The sequence below is a fragment of the Gallus gallus genome, chromosome 1 (genome assembly GCF_016699485.2).
Source record: "Gallus gallus isolate bGalGal1 chromosome 1, bGalGal1.mat.broiler.GRCg7b, whole genome shotgun sequence".
In the NCBI taxonomy this organism is placed as follows: domain Eukaryota; kingdom Metazoa; phylum Chordata; class Aves; order Galliformes; family Phasianidae; genus Gallus; species Gallus gallus.
The window spans coordinates 124,851,438-124,868,948 of record NC_052532.1 but is presented as its reverse complement, the minus strand read 5'-3'; the positions used below and the strand labels follow the sequence as shown (position 1 = coordinate 124,868,948).

The 17,511-nt window shown below is 40.2% G+C and overlaps 1 protein-coding gene across 11 annotated transcripts in view; it reads right to left on the bottom strand.

Moving 5' to 3' along the window:
* Window positions 1–17,511, bottom strand: part of MID1 (midline 1) — a 241,684-nt gene that overhangs the window by 19,074 nt on the left and 205,099 nt on the right. For all 11 annotated transcript variants that reach the window (XM_025148536.3, NM_001397661.1, NM_001397664.1 and 8 more), the window contains 3 exons: window positions 12,442–12,549; window positions 7,127–7,275; window positions 4,482–4,609 (listed from right to left, as the gene is read on the bottom strand). In XM_025148536.3, the coding sequence (XP_025004304.2) occupies window positions 4,482–4,609; window positions 7,127–7,275; window positions 12,442–12,549 (385 nt within the window). The remainder of the gene's footprint in view (window positions 1–4,481; window positions 4,610–7,126; window positions 7,276–12,441; window positions 12,550–17,511) is intronic.

Below are 17,511 nucleotides of genomic sequence, written 5' to 3'. Positions count from 1 at the left end.
CCAGGAAAGCTCAATAGAGTTCAGAACAACCTCAAGACACCCGTGTCTTTACCATGGCCCTGACTAGGGCACGCTCCATCACTGCCCAGGAAATGGGATTCCAGTACAGTAGAGTTAGAGAAGTCCTAGTCAGTTCTGCAGTCACAATTTTGCAAGACACACAGCCTCATACTCCACTTCAGAAGCAGCGATCATCCAAGAACACTTCCAGTCCCAGGCCGGATGTGGCTCTGGGCAGCCTGGTCCACTGACTGGCAACCCTCCCCACAGAAGGAGGGTTGAAACTAGATTATCTTTAAGGTCCTTTTCAACCCAGGCCATTCTATGATTCTATGATTTCAGGGTAAGGATGCAGTACTGACTCACAGCCATAACAAGATCGAAGCTTGACAGTTGATGTTCTTAATACGATCATATATTTGCAACCTCCTGCTTACAAACTGCTATCTGATGTCAGGGAGAGTTGAAAAAACACATGAAGCAGCTCTTGAACACCCCATATCTACAGTCTTGAATAGTAAGGAAACCTGAATCAGCAGCAGCAGACTTTGCAAGGCACAAAGAAAGTTACAGCAGTTTAAAAAATTGCTTCCAAACATCTTTAGTTCTCCTTGGTCATAGCATGGAAGTCTCCATAAGAGAACCAGGGCAGACATCTGGAAGTCTGTCCAGTCACTGCTTTAGTCACTCTGACTTTCATACACCTGCATTCGTGAATCATCACTTTCAGGAGTGAAAGCTATTGCCAAAGGCCGCTTTAGTCTATTTGGGTGACTTCAACTCAAAAATGCGCAGACATATTTAAATAGTCAAGAACCTCATCTGAGGTGCCTGAAAGGTAATCACTAACCTTAGCAAAGCAGTTCTTTACACTTACTGCTAGAAATAACAGAACAGTTATAGAACACAGAATGGTTTGGAGACTTTAAGTATCACCTGGTCTTAACCCAGCTGCAATGTGCAGAGACACCTTCCTCCAGAGCAGGTTGCTCTGACAAAAGAAATATTAACACTGCTGGGTATGAACATGAGGGAGCTGAGGAAGCTGCTCTGAAACTCTCAGCTGTTAATTACTGCCTCCTTGATGTATCATGATACCAGACTGAAACAATGTGAAAGTAACTTGAAAGGCACAGTCACATCACATTGAATGTGTTACTAACATGCCACACACGAGCTGGCAGCAAGAACTCAGCCAAACAACCACGTCTGCGTGGTCTTTGGGTAGACTGGAACTCTTCATGAACAACTGAATGGAAAGAGATTATAACCAAAGCGTGGGACTGGGTTGGTTGAAGAATGGCTTTACTCTTTCAATAGTAAAAGTTGGAAGGAAGTTAAGTTAGAAGGAAGGACAAGTTGCATAGGTTTCAAGAATGAAGCTGTTTCCATGTGAAAAAAAATCCTGGTGTACACCAGAAAATGCATATTTGTTAGTGCAGTCCTAGCTAAAGTGATGGATGAAGAAAATGTATCATTGCTTCAGATAGGATTTCTGAAGCGGGGAAAACTGCAAGATGAAAGGATAGATGTTGCTGCAACTGATTTCACAGCATTATAACATAAGAAAAGTATTTCTGATTCACAATGGATAAAAACGTTCCTACGTCAACAACACTGTGCAGAGAATTTGCAAGTCATAGGCACTGCTATCTTCCTAGACACATGTTCAGGAAAAAATGAGTTCCAGATGAAAAGCCCGAGCAACTGGCAAGATAGAAAACTTTCAAAAGGCATTCAGACTACAGATACTAAGGAAGAAACATTCAGAGGAAGATTAAGGGTATTGTTTTACTACGCTGAGCTTGACATCTCAATGTCTAGCTGGCAACTTTCAGAAAGAGAGCAGAGATTTTCATTTGGATAGCAGAAGCTTTGGACTGACTGAAAGAAATAGCCTAGCAGGAAAGGAAGATGCAAGTTTCAGTGTGCCACATAGAAAATGGCTTGGGAAGATGGAAGATGAAGAAGATCTGATATATAGTACACTGGGGAAGAAACAAAGAAGAAAATCTCCAGAAGATATCTGAGGTCAATTGCTTTGAAAGCAACTGATGGCAGAGAGAATGAGGTGGGAATTGGAGCTTTAACATTTTATTCAGAAGCAGTACAGATGTTAGAGGTAATATAGGCATCCACTCTTAATTGGCAACAAAGATGTATTGCTAGGACTTGCAAATGGTCTTTATATTACCTAACTGAAACATGATAAAGGTAAAGCCCAATTCACTCTGCCACTCAGATTTCAATGTAAAATCTACAAAGATTGCATTCATCAATCTGAAAGGAGAAAATAAAACGAATGTTCCTCTAGAATTTCTGAATAATAATAGAGGAGAATCAAATGCATTTGACTTTCAGGGTTATATATATACACATACACATACAGATATGCATTATATACATAGATGCATTTACATAAATATTTTTAAAGTCTGAATCAGTTGCATTTTATGCTCAGTTAATTCAAACACATTTTGGATTTTGCCAGTGCAACCAGATGATATTTATTAGTGTGAAGAAAAATAGTAAAGTACAGGGCCAGCTAAAACTGTTTCTCACTGAGCATCAAAGGCAAGGATGAAAACAGTAGATTAGTGTGAAACAGCTTAACAGCCTGATATATTGCAATTTCCCCTAGACTGGATTGTGATACATTTTTCAAGGCTATGAACGAGGTAGGAAGAAGGCACAGAAGGAGCACAGCCAGTATGATGGGCCGCAAAAGGGACCCTTATGGCACTGAATACTGCAGCAAGACTGCCCTTCATTTTGGTACAGACACATCCTTCATTTTCTGCACTGCACAGCAATTAGACTGGTGATATTGACATGTGATGTGCTAAGAAATGAGGACTGGGGGATGGGGGAACAGACTGCTAAATGGAATCCGTCTCAAATACCTTCAAATATCAAAACCATAATTATCTACTTTTGAATTAGACTTTCCAGCCTTTGTTTGGAGCCAACTGGGAGAAACAGGCACCTCCAGAATAGTCAGTTGTGTGGTATACCTGCCTCAAAATGAGGTGGATATTCCTCTTCTTTGACTATAAACAATTCGAGGCCAATTATTCTACAGACAGATTCTTAGGTCTGGGCAAATGAGTCTGGTGTTTTTGTAATCTCTCATTTCCTTGTCTTTTTACAACTTTAGGGTGAGCCCTCAATTTTGGTGCAAAACTTCAAAAGACTGGCGGGGGGAGAGAGAATGAGGGGAAAGCCAGACATCATAACATTTAACTGGTAGCAACTGGTATAAAAAGTAGCAAGTAACTTTCACCAGATTTCTGTGTTTTATTTACTTGAGTATCCTTCATACACTGACTGCATTCATAAGTTACACAGCGATACAGAAATTTCTTGAAGAAAAACATTGCTCATTCCGATATGGTAAGAACTCCACAGATCTACTCTGCTGCAACTCTGTGCATGCAGATAGCCTTGCTTCTCCTAGAATTCATATGATCATTTATTCCCCTGTAGAAAAGCCAGAAATGAGCCCTCTGCAAAATGAGCCCTCTGCATCTCAAAAGATCCCGTGTTTGGCCACGAGGAGACTCCATGCTCCTGCATTCTTCTGAAATTTCTGAGATTTCCTGCAATCTGGGCAAGGAGAATGGGCCCATGTAGAGCTTTCAAGTGCTTTTCTAACAGTGCTTTGTGTTTTTCATTGCAAATTGTGACTATTAACAGAAGATGCTTAAAGACCTTGCAAAATGAAAACCCACGCCCTGTCTCTTCTGTTTTCAATTGAACTGGAATGAATTGTTCTAATTCTGGCATTGAAATTAAAACGTCCTAAATTACAGTAATTTGTTTCTCTTTGTGAGTCATTATATACTCTGAGACTGCACATGACTCAGTCCATCAGTAAGGATTCAATTCTGCAGGAGTCAACAGGCCAAAGCTCTCAGCTAACTCTGCAGAGCACACTGCATGCTTCCCAGCCCCAAACACAGCATGGTCCTCCAGTTATGCTATGGGGAAAAGGCACGGTTGCTACAAGGAAACATTTTCCACTACTAAGCCCTCCACACTGATTGCTTGAACAGCTTCTGGTTGCCCAGGACATCTGCCAGACTGCAATCTGCTGCAGTGAGAAGGCAGCCCTAAGGGATAGTGTAATTCTTGGTGCATCTGCCTCCTGGGAAGCAGCACTGTGTCCCTGCTCCCCTTCCTCTGGCTTGGGGCTGTGATCTGGGCCACTCCAGGCTGAGCTCCAGCTGTTCATTTATTTCACTCTACTGTTGTGACTTTTAACCATTTCTTACACTTATCCACATCCTGGTGGGGAGCAGTGAGAGGAATGAGGATGGCAGAAAATACATCCCTGCTGTGGCTGGTAGTACCTAATGCCACCTGGGGCACTCTGGGGGCATGTGGGGTAAAATATAAAGGTTTAAATGGGAGAGCAATGAAGAAAATCCTATCACTACTGTTTTATGAGAAATAAATCAGTATATTGAGAAGAAAATTACCTGTAAGATAATCAAGGCATTCCAACAATTTCTTCTCCCTGGTAAAATCAAGTGCAAAAGTATCAAAAGTATCGTTGAGATTAATTTCAGGAATTAGAACCTGGGAGGATGCAGTTGCCATGGAAACCCTATAATGAAAAGGAAAGGTCTTTTAGCACATCCAAAGACACAATAGCTTCTACAGCAAAGTAGGATCTAATCATCACGATCACTACCAATTCTCCAAAAGCTTGACAAATATTTTATGAGTATTTTATATATACTGGCTGTTAGGAGTTTCTCCTGCCACTTTTACTTTTGGAAATAAAGTCTCCAGTAAAATTCTCTTGGTACTTAGCTTTTGTCTAATGTGCAGTGTTAGATAAGTTTTTAACAGACTAAGCAACAATATACTTAGAACTGTTCCTTCCAGTCACCTCTGAACCAAAGTAGCATTAGCACAACTTTTTATCTGTGTTTTAAGTGATTCTGACAGATGCTGCATCTCTCCCAACCCCCCTTTTTTTTTTCCCATGCAGTTCCTTGCTGCAGGCATTCCTTCACAGTGCTGTCTCAAGGGCTTGCTGAGGATCACCACACCTCCTCAGCTGTTTAGCACAGCACACTGCTGTTACATACAAAACGCACAGGGGAAGATAAAACCAATAGATGTCAGCACAGTTTATTTTGAACAGCTTTTCCCTGCAAAGCATGTGTGCATACCTCCTTCTAACTAAAAGGTTTCCTTGCCTACCTCATTTCAGGAGCTACATCTACTTTTTGTTTGTCCACCAGCAAGAACATTAAAAAATGAACTTTCAGAAGAAAGCTGCCAACAGGATTTACTTTTTGGATCCTTCAGCCTGCCATCTCAAAACATTTGTCACTGCATAGCTAGATACTGGAAACACCGAAAATTCAGGAGGGAATTCTGCAATGAGGTTATCAAACCTTGCACTATACAAAAGAAAATTGTGTTGGTTTGGAGGTAAACACAAAACCATGATCACAATATATGTCACTTATCTGCCAATCACACGGTGCCAGGTCAAAATGTTTTGATTGCTTGAATTAACAGTTTCCCAAATTGGAGCATTTCATTGTAGATGAGACTGAAAAGGCTGCAAGCCAACACTTGCTAAGAAATACATTTTCAAGTATTTTAGGGATTCAATTGGAAAAGTCAAACACTGAGCTGCACTTCTTATTGTCCTCCACATGGCTTTCAAAGACTGATCTGAGGAGTCAATACTCCTAGTCAATAATTCTTGCTGTAAAGTTTTTAGCACTGTTTCTCTATGAAATTGATGTTTTTTCTTCCCTGTCCCTCTCACTCCCAAGTAGTTCACCTGCAGTTGCAGTCATGCTGTCGTGTTTTTAAACCAAGTAGAGAAACAAGACATATGCTTCTTGTAGGGCCATACGTTTCTAGTAGGGCAGACTCAGCCTGACACACACCTCCAAAAAATCAGCAATGGCCCTTCTAAGAAACCAACCAGCAGGTATGTAATGTGAAAATTTCTCTGAAGAAGACCTTATCATCAAGCTCTTTTGGGACAGTACAGAGAATGCACTGTGATTAAACGTGTTGAAGTCAGTTTTTGATGGCTCACCATTTCAAAGATCATTTTAGGTTCAGAGGAATTAATTTCCTCTTGTATTTTCTGCTTGCTCCATCTGACACTGTACTTGGTTGAAGAGGGGTTTTCTAGGATAAATTCAGTTCACCCATTGTAAATAATCCATGATATAAATCATTGTAGTATGTGTAATGTCTTTGCTATACATAGTTACCTGTTGTGCTTACAAAAAAGAATATTATACTACAATTACTTTGAAATATATGCATGAAGAAACGCAACGAGCATAGTTTCAGAAGACTGTTTCAGCTCCGGGAGTTCAGGACCCTGGTGAGAGTGTTACACGAGTAGTCTGAGTGCAAATAAAATATTGTTCACCACATGTGAACTTAGACAGTTACTTGGGAGAAAGAACTTACCATTTTTTTTTTTACTCTTTTTCTACTTGTAATTTGTCTGCAAGCACCTGCTGTTTTTTCCCCCGTTCTTATTCATTGCTTTAAATGATTTTCCGTTTTGCAGGGTGTTAACAGCCATCTCATTACGGATAAGCAATCTGTGATAGCCAAGAACTAGATTTGATTGGATACATCCAGGGCTGAAGTTGTTGAACCCTCAACTTTTTGAGTGGGCTACCTGAGATGTACATCACATGTTCCCAAAGCTACATATTTTTATAGAATCAGAAAATAATATAATATCCTGAATTGGAAGGGACCCATAAAGGTCATCAAGCCCAATTTCTAGTTTTGTTACCTTGCTCCTTGCTGTTTTCTAAGACTATGCCGAATTTCTAGGGAATGCACTTGCTCCTTTATTTCTTTCTGAATCTATGAACTTTTCTAACTGTTCTAATACTTATTTCACTCCCTTTCTTGACTACTTCTCTTTTCAAAGGGATGTTTTGATTTAACATTACAGCAAGGTCTTTCCTCATCTGGTACAGCCCAAAGTGGTGTTACTGGGGGATGCAGCAACTCATCCTCCCTTCTTTGGCCACACTATCACAGTGGTAGGGCAAAGCAACACAGCAACCGAACTGCCTGAAATTGACGTTCTCCTGCTTATTGAGAGGAACATATTTACCTTTCGGTGATGTTTTTAGCAGTTTGCAGGAAGCGAGCGTGATCGTTCTCCTTCAGTGACTGCTCAGCCTGAGAGATGAGGGATGTCGAGCGCTCGATGCACTGTTTGCAGTTTGCAATCTGCTGAGCCAGTTTTCTCAACCTCACCACCTTGTGCGGAAACATAAGAAAGCAGTCACTTCTCTAAAGTCACAAATCACCATTACATTTGCACTTCTGAGGCAGAACTGACATGGAAAGGGGGACCCAAGACAAATGGCCTCTCTGACAAGAGCTTCTTTCACACCAGTTTGATGGTGACCACCTTCCACTAGCCACAAAACATTTTTAATCAGAGGACAGGCACAGCCTTCATGCCTCAAAATTTTCCACATGGAAAACAACCGAGGAGAGCCAAAACAAGCACAGCTGGCCTACCTTCCAACAGAAGAAACGTCATTTCCTGGTACTTTCTGCTTACATGATAACTAAAGGCTATTTAGATAACCATTTCCCTGAAGTAAAGAGATCAGTCTCAATGGCAGCTTACAGATTGCATACTTTTTTTCCTATTACTGAGGTAAAATTCATAAAAAATCATCCGAAAATAAAACTTGAGAAAAAAATACTGTTAATTTCTACCAACAATACATGCCTGCCCTTTTCATTACAAGCTTTTAGGCAAACAAGGTGGTTTTTGGGGGGGTATTTTTACTGGACAAAAGCACAGTAGTACTGAAGAGATGATTGTTATTACTGAAAACATATGTGCTGGAGATAAACGCAGTAGATGTGACTGTAATCACTAGCTGAAAGGTTAGGGAGGGGCACAGTCAATTCCCCATTTAAAGACAATGTTGGCTAACAAAACTCATAGTTCCTGAAAGGTCTGGGAGTCCTTCCCGTTGTTATCACACCAGGATTGCTGCTACTTCATAGTTTGAACAGGAGTAAGAAAAAGGAAGGAAATGAAATAATCTGAAGCTTAGAAAAGCATTAAGACTCGGTTACAAGAAAAATGAGGAAACTAAACAGTATGTGGATTAGCAAAAAAGTGCAAACTTATAATCATGGCAGAGTTCTAAATCTTGGGAATTGTGGCATAAACTTTGAAGTTGTTGGGTGTAATTTCAGATATAATTGTGACAGGAGTTTAACATTCTAAGCACAGATGAATGTATCTCAGTGCTCCGACATGACAGTTAAAGTCTGCAGGAAAAAAACATCTTTTGGAAAACTTTCAAAAAAAAAACTCACTGTCCAAGCAATTATTGTTCTGTAACATTGGTGTTTCTTTTAAGGGTAGAAGAAATAAAGATAAAAATGCAGGAAAAGCATACAGATTTTGAGAATGGCACTGATCTGATCAGGCTACGCTTTGTTGACATGGCTGGTGTGGGTGGCTTTACTACTGTTGACTTACGTTTAGGCTGCTATCCACCTAGATGTAGAATTACACTGAGGAAGACTCTATAGTTGAAGTACTTTCACAATTACTCATCTGAATAAGGGAATAGTAATTAGATACTGACTTTTCATAAATACACTGGGAAGAGGAGATAGATATTGGGAATGGGAATGGTTCAACCAACCGTTTCAAGGAGAATAAAATACTTTTCCTAATTGTGCATTTAAGAAGAGATCAGGTTTCTCCACTCTGACCTGACAGCCTTGGCTGGGGAGCAGACTAAACCCCCCACAATTCAGGAGGAAACAGTCAGAGACCTGCTACTCCAACTGGACTGCCACAAGTCCATGGGACCGGATGAGATTCACCCGAGAGTGCTGAGGGAACTGGCGGAGGTGATAGCTGAGCCGCTTTCCATCATCTATCAGTGCTCCTTGTTGACGGGTGAGGTCCCAGAAGACTGGAGGCTTGTCAATGTGACTCCCATCAACAAGAAGGGCTGCAAGGAGGATCCAGGGAACTACAGGCCTGTTAGCCTGACCTGGGTGCCGGGGAAGATTATGGAGCAGATTGTCTTGAGGGAGATCACGCGGCATGTGCAGGACAACCGGGGGATCAGGCCTAGCCAGCATGGGTCCACGAAGGTCAGGTCCTGCTTGACCAACCTGATCTCCTTCTATGATCTAGTGATCCATCTGGTGGATGAGGGAGAGGCTGTTGATGACTCTAGACTTCCTAGACTCTAGACTACCTAGACTTCAGCAAAGCCTTTGACACTGTCTCCCACAGTATTCTCCTGCAGAAGCTGGCAGTCCGTGGCTTGGACAGATACACTCTTGGCTGGGTAAGGAACTGGCTGGAGGGCCGGGCCCAGAGAGTGGTGGTGAATGGAGTTAAATCCAGCTGGCGATCGGACACGAGTGGTGTTCTCCAGGGGTCGGTGCTGCGGCCTGTCCTGTTTAATATCTTTATTGATAACCTGGATGAGGGCACTGAGTGCACCCTCAGTAAGTTTGCAGATGACACCAAGCTGGCTGGAAGTGTTGATCTGCCTGAGGGTAGCGAGGCCCTACAGAGCGATCTGGATAGGCGGGATAGCTGGGCTGAAGCCAATGGGATTGGATTCAACAAGACCAAATGCTGGGTCCTGCACTTCGGCCACAATAACCCCAGGCAACGCTACAGGCTTGGGGCAGAGTGGCTGAAAGACTGTGTAGAGGAAATGGACCTGGGGGTGTTGATTGACGCTAGACTGAACATGAGCCAGCAGTGTGCCCAGGTGGCTGAGAAGGCCAATGGCATCCTGGCTTGTATCAGAAATAGTGTGGCCAGCAGGAACAGGGAAGTAATTATCCCCCTGTACTCAGCACTAGTGAGGCCGCACCTCGAGTACTGTGTCCTATTTTGGGCCCCTCACTGTAAGAAAGACATTGAGGCCCTGGAGCGTGTCCAGAGGAGGGCAACAAAGCTGGTGAGGGGTCTGGAGCACAGGCCTTATGAGGAGCGGCTGAAGGAGCTGGGAATTGTTCACTCTGGAGAAGAGGCTCAGGGGAGACCTTATTGCTCTCTATAACTACCTGAAGGGAGGTTGTAGTGAGCTGGGGGTCGGCCTCTTCTCTTGTGTGACTAGTGATAGGACTAGAGGGAATGGCTTCAAGCTGCACCAGGGAAAATTCAGGCTGGACATTAGGAAATACTACTTCTCTGAAAGGGTGGTCAGGCACTGGAATGGGCTGCCCAGAGAGGTGGTGGAGTCACCGAGCCTGGTGGTGTTCAAAGAGCATTTAGATGTTGTGTTGAGGGACATGGTTTAGCAAGAACCATTGGTGAAGGGTGAACGGTTGGACTGGATGATCCTGTGGGTCTTTTCCAACCTTAGCGATTCTATGATTCTATGATCACAATTTGGCTACACCAGTCTAACCAGAGAAAGGTACAATGCAGTAATAGGTCACCTCTTCATTTAAGTATTAATAAAAAAAAAAGAATGCATGAACTGATATAAGTGTTACCTTGTGAGCTTTTAGCATTTAGAGGACATGCCATGAGTTTCAAGGTCTACGTATGAACTAGTTTTTTTTTTTTGTTTGTTTACTTGATTTTTCTTTAAAACTTAAAAAGACAACTTATCATAAACATCTAAAGGATGAGTGTCCCGTCACTCTGCCCATAGTGGCAGGAATGACCTCTGCACTAAAATTATCTTGTCTATTTAAGTGTTCTTCCTGCTAAGTGCTCCTTTGGGTTTTATAGGTTTTAGGTGCTAAGTGAGATTAAGGAGGGAGCTGCACTCCATTGTAAGATTGGTATGTCTGAATGTGCAGCCCTGAAGTCTTAGCTAGAACTATACTTGACTGTTTCCACCTCTGTAGCCTTCACTGTGGTTTCCTAGAAAAATCTGCCAGTCTTTGCCTTCCAGAAAGACTGAGAAGAGAAGTCACTGCCTGCTCTTAAAGAAGATAGCTGGAACTGAATTTTCTGTAGTTTTTCAGATTTTCTGGCCAATAGAGGACTCCCTGGATACTGTAATCCTTAGCAAAGTTTCATTACTATTATGCTATATACGTAATTGCTCAGAAGAGACTAGCCTGATTCTCACTTTAAGAGCAGATTAAGAACTAATCCTAATTGTCCATGTAGCTCAGCATCTAGTTTCAAATAGGCCAGTAGTGGAGGCACCAGTCTAGGAAATAACACATTCTCAGAGGACTGACTCAGCCAGCAGCTGTGGCTCATGGATGTCCTGAGCCTGAAGTGGTATTGCAGCATTTCATTTTGCATTTTTGTTATTGTTATTGCTGTTTTTGTTCTCTGATTTTTCTTCAGTTTGTTTTTCTTTCATGAGTTAGTCCACAAGACTCTTGATTCCATGAATCTTTCAGCATCTATGGCATTCTGAGGAAACGCATTCCAGACCTAACCTGGCCTTCCATTGGTACTACTTTTTGATTAAACAAAGTAGAGCAAAGAGTGGGGATATATTCTGATATTAGCAATATTCACATACATTTGGACATCAGAATACATGTTCACAAGCAACTTTTAAAAAGTAACTAATGTATGAAGCATAAATCCAAAATAAAGGAAAGATTTCTACTTCACTGAATGCACAGCTGGTCTCAATACATAGGGGAACACAGTTGAAACAATAATTCAAAAGGCCATCATTTCCACGTAGAAGGGAATTACATTTTGTTAACAGCATGAGGAAATTCAGGTTCTGTCACACAGTGTACAGGACCAATAGCTTCAAACATGTTTAAGTCAGCCCTTGCCTACAGGCTTTTCATTTCAAGTTAATTGGAATAGCTTGACAGCTGAATGAACCATTTAACCTGCTCTTGACTTTGTTCCTTTCCTGAGTCTTTCCCACACAAGAAGAGTTTATATTTGACTTGGTTAGTTTAGCAGTTAAAGAGTAAACATCATGTACCAAGCAAATAAGAATGTTAATTCAACTCTAATGTGGTTCTGAGTTAACAGGTAGCTAGCTCAATGTGTTGAAACTTGAATATCAGAGATTTTACTGCTCAGTATGTTTGCCACGAATAATCATCATAACTCAGTAATTAGAAATGTGTAGCAAGTACTGTGTCACTTTGTGAAACTGAAAATTTTGGAGATAGGCTGTTAGGCATACAGCAGAGGGAAGGAAGCATTAATTAGTCATGATTTTATTACTATTTACCAACAGTGATATCATTTCAATGTTTATCCTTAAAAATTATCGTGTGTAGGATGAGAAATACTAAATGAAGTGTTTAAGTCTGACATACTAACCTTAGCTGATTTAATTCCTCTTTATGTAAAAAAGTAATGGCCCAGGACTACACAGGGAGACTTACAAAATTTTAAGTACCTGAAGTCAAAAAGCTGTAGGCATAAGGAAGTAATGTTGTTTCTGTGACCTAAAGAAGAAAAGCTGTTACCTTTCCTTCCTTGATTTTGGTTCCAATTATTTGTCGTCTCTGTTGTATTATTTCAATGAGCTGGTCACATTCTTCCATCAGCTTGGTTTCTTGGCGAGATGCATTTACCTACAAAGTAAACCATATTGATTATCAAAGCCTTCTTTGTTATTTTTGTTTTTCATTTTTCTAATTTAAAAGTTGTTATTTATAAAAAGTTGGTTTTCACTTTTTTCCAATGCTGTTCCATGTGCAGTTTATATATTGTTTTGATTTTCCTGTCTTGGACCTTGTGAAATACTGTAACATGACAGAATGTTTCATTTGTATGTTTTGTAAGAGGTAAGACTTGAGACTAAGTCCCCATCTTATTTCCAACTCAAGTGAGGAAAGCCTGTTCCTATGATGACTCAGTGATGTCAGTTATGGCTGATAGTTATTAGACACGAAAGCTCTTCAGGAGGTGCATAACACATCACAGATTGAAGAAGTACATAGGACTGCATGAATGACACATGTAAGAGCACAAGTACTGGATGACACACTACCTCTAGTACAGTATCCTGCCTCCATTAGCTGCTAATGCCAGCATCTGCTAGCAAGGCGTCTGAAGAAAGTCAAGCATGTATGGTGGTTCCCATGAATACTGCCTCATCTTCCAACCAGTTTCAGCCAACCAGAATCATCTTGAACTAGACACAATTTTTACATCATTATTAATTCTCATAAGGGCTATCTTCTGTGGATCTACTAGATTACCAGTTTATCCTCTTGTAGGGCTTCTTTTCCACACCGAAGAGTCTGATATGATTCAGTTTTTCTTCGCACAAAAGGCATTCCATACTTTCAGTCATTTTTGTTTCCTTCTCTGAAACTTTGCCAGCTCTACCATTTCCTTTTTGATAGAAACAGAACTATACTATATGCTCAAAGTGCAAACTATTGAGTTACACAGTGACAATATATGTTCACTACTTTGGCTTGATTGCATTCATCAGTGATTCCTAATGTTTGATTTGTGGAATTTAACATTTGAAAACATAACACGTAACTATTTTCAGTATCCATGTAGTGGTTTGTGAAAGATTCAAGTAACCAGAGATCCAAGTGACGTTACTTAGTCATGTGTATGGAACGTCTTCTTTATCATTGCTACTTTGATGATAAATCAGAATATAACTGTGCTGATGCAGACATAATATGAGCTGCTGAAGCTGCTTCTAGCACCAAAAAAAAGCAATAAAGAAAACTAGTTTTCTGCAGAAAATGTTGACTGTCACAAAATAAGAGAACTTGAAATAGAAAAGTTTTGTTTTTCAGATGAAAATGCTTTCTTTCTGAACGAGACTGTTTTTTTTCAATGGAAAGTCAACATTTTGTATGACAAGCAAAATGTACCTCCCTACCAGCAGTAGTACGTGTAGCTTAAATAAACAGCTTAAGGAGAAATAATAAATGAGAAAAGTCCTTATTATATCTGCAATTGAGAAAAAATAAAAGGAGTGATTTCAGAGTTGAGCTTCCATACTCACTTTACTAGGAGGGTAAAGCAGCCTTCAGTCCTGGCCAGTTTCTCCTAGAACTACACTACATCACCTTTTCCATTGGACTAGTAGAGCTAGTGGTGAACAAGAACAGCAAACAGTTCCAGGTGAAAGCTAACTATATTTCCCCTCCTTGGTTATTTTTTTCAGTCCAATGAACACCTTGATCTGTCTCAGCTTTCTTCTCTTTCTTCCAGCAATGTTTTTAAACATGCATTTACCTGTAAGCATATTACAGAGCTCATTAAGATTAAGCAAATGCCTATGTGTCTAAGTTTGGGCCAGGACCAATTTTATAAATACCTTCTTATGTATAACACATTGTGTCCTCTGGGCAAAGAAGGGACCTGTTTACAAAGACCTCCTTTCATTAAGATTTTGGATTATCTTCCTCAAACCTTTATACGGTTACCATTTAGTCGCATATTTCATTGGCTTAAATATTAATCATGCTGTCAGGGTTATAAAGAGAAAATAAATTCATTTCTGGAAGGGGATAGATGGTACTGAAAATTCTGAAGAATGCTGCACATAGAAGGTGAAGAAGTTGAAAGTACTTTCACCATGCAGGTTTAGGTGCCTGTTTATCTACTCACAGTCCTCCATCTGGCTTCCCATCAGAGTCCGTGAGGAGAGACAGACTATGGAGCAGCTCACCCAAAGCCTCTGACAGTGCATACATCTCTCCACTGATGGCTTATGGAGAGTCTAGAACTAGTCAACTAAAATATCAGGCTTACTGAAGGTCCAAAAATTGGGTTGTGTGAAAGTTGTCCTTCCTACTATTATCATCACCCCACCAGATCAGCTGTATAACACCTTCTGGTCAAGCACTGTACTTACACATGTTACACACTGTACTGGTGTGAACTTCTACAGAGCTGTTTTCAACAAGGTGTCCAACACAAAAATCTCCCCTGCACCAACATCTATTTCACTAGTGGACTGAAACTCCTCCAGGGTGGTGAATCTCAAATGGGCTCAGTCAAGGGGCAACAATCCCATTTGCTACACACAGATGCAAATCTTTTTACTTCAGTACCAACGTTTTTCATGCTTGTGCTGACTTTGGCACTGAATTACTGTAACATTTCACAGGATTTTTGAGTAGCTTCCACTCAAAGTGTTACTTCTATCACCACTTATATCATCAATGTGTTTTGTGTGGTAGACCTGAGTAGTATTTGGGGTGACTTTCATGATAGAGAGAGTTCAGAAAGGTTAAGTCAGCAGCATTTCATTAATGCCCAGATGGTTTAAAAAATAAAGTACTTATTAAATTTTAAATTAAGAAACTCTAGACTAAGAAAAATGAAATGCTTGGAAGAAAACTTTGAATTTCTTACACACTGTCTACACACTTTTCTTTTTCCTTTGAAATCTGAAAAGTATACTCTTTTATAAACTTCATTTGAAGACATTTCCAATGTTATAGTTTGCATGAGCTTATTAAAACTGGAAAGAATATTCCCCAAACTATTTTATATGTCTGAGCCTTACATGAAAAAAGAAAACAACATTTAATGTGGGGGCTTTTCTCAAGCTGAAATACTCCTTAATCAAATTTTCAGCCTAGAAGGCCTCTGAATAAGTAATAACTTCATAATTGAGCACATGCCTAACTTTAAGTGCAGCATATTAGCAATGGCCCTAAAGGGACTACTTGTGAGATTAACACTGAATATTATTTACTTGTGTATTTCTGAGGAGTCATATGTCAGACCAAAGAGCCAGAGGCATGGAACAGGGCTCCGCTGTACAGGTGCTACAGAAATACCAGAATGAGTCTTTGCCTTCTGCTTGAGTCCTTTGATGAACAGCAACCTTGACAATAACTTCCAGCTGGGACTGGCCAAGGAATGCAAGTTCTGTCTGATGAAAATACTTGAGGTTTTATGTTCTATATTTTTCCACATTAAAAACAAGCTCTCTTTCCAAAGAGTTCATTAAAAAAAGACTGAGAGTCTCATTCGAAAAGTCCGGAGGCTGTGTCACTGACTTGGGTTGTGGAAGGCTCTGAATCATGTAGAGAATAGAATTAATTCTGTGCATCCTCCACCCAGGATGAATATCAGTTCTTAAATAGAGGATTTGCACTGTCCAAGAGTTTATGCTGGACTTGGAGACAACTTTCTCTTGAAAATGTCACTGATATCACCGCACTTAGTTTTGGCATTAGAAAACTCCTTAGAAATCCATAACCATAACTATATTAAACCTGAAGTATTTTTGTTCTGTTGGTACCATTTAAAAAAACCTCTCTTCCATACCACAAAACTTTTTAAAAACTGACTCGGAAGCCTTGTTAGGATTTAGTGAAGTTATGACATTTTCCACAACAAAATAAACTAGAAAGGACTTAGCTTAGTCCTTTTGCTTTCATGGGTAATTTATTTCTACTTCCCAAACATCTTAATACCTCAGACAATTAGCTGAAAAAAACAGGCAGAGATCTTTCCAGGTTTTCCAGACAGATGGATAAGGTCTGATGGCCTAAGCCTCAAGGAGTGGGTGTTAAACAATAGAGAAATAGGATTTCCTCACATCTCTGACAGAGAGCTGGAAGCCACAAGCCCTCCTGACCCAAAGGGGAAAGCAGGCCAGCTGCTCCCAGCTCCACAAGCTGAGAACTGTATTGGAAAGCATTCTACTCTCTGTAGAGGCTTCCTAGGCTTTCATCTTCAGAGACCTGAGTTAAATTGCAGCTTAGGTCATATGAAAATGAAAATGGTGGTTTCAAAGTCCCTAGCAGATGTTTGGGAAATCAGAAAACTGTAACGCTGCTAGTGGTTCAAGGTTACAGGAAAGCTGCTATGGTTAACTCAAAGGCAAACAGAGTGCCATTGGACTGAATTCACACTATGAAAACTAATATTCCAGAATCAAACGATATTTTAGTATCTCAGCACACTTTTTTCCACAGGAGCAGAACTCTCCCTCTGGAATTCCTTATGGGTGAGCCAATTTTATCTACAAGTGCAAATGCTTAAGTCCATTGGCAAATAATCCCAAAATGACAAACAAAATAAGACACTCTGAGAGGTTGCCTGCTTCTTTAAGACTGTACTGACTGGGATAAATTAATCAAAACCAGAGTAATTTTTATTCACTAGTCCTCCATTAGTTGTGGAAACTGAAATAAAGTAGGTTGTAGAAAGATCTCTGGAAAGTGAGGTATGTGTTTAGGTTTTAGCTTTCCTATTTAAAAATGGCCTACATGCCTCAAAATGCCACAGGCATGGCCATCCAGGAAAGTAAAGAATATCAGCTTTTCTTTATGGGTGTAAGTTGATGGTTACAGAATTACTATTTATGCATTAAAAAAAATAATAAAGAATAATAATACAAATAATGCAAACTAATAATAAAAGAGAAAAAAAAAACAACAAATTGCATTAATTCTGCTTAACAATCAATACTTTATTGCCACATATTTCTTTCTCTTTAGATTTTAAGCTGGAATTCCTGGCCAGGAATTCTTTCCTTTCATATCCCTATTTGATAATACAGGTTATTCAATTTACTTTTGTTGAGCAAAAGCAACTTT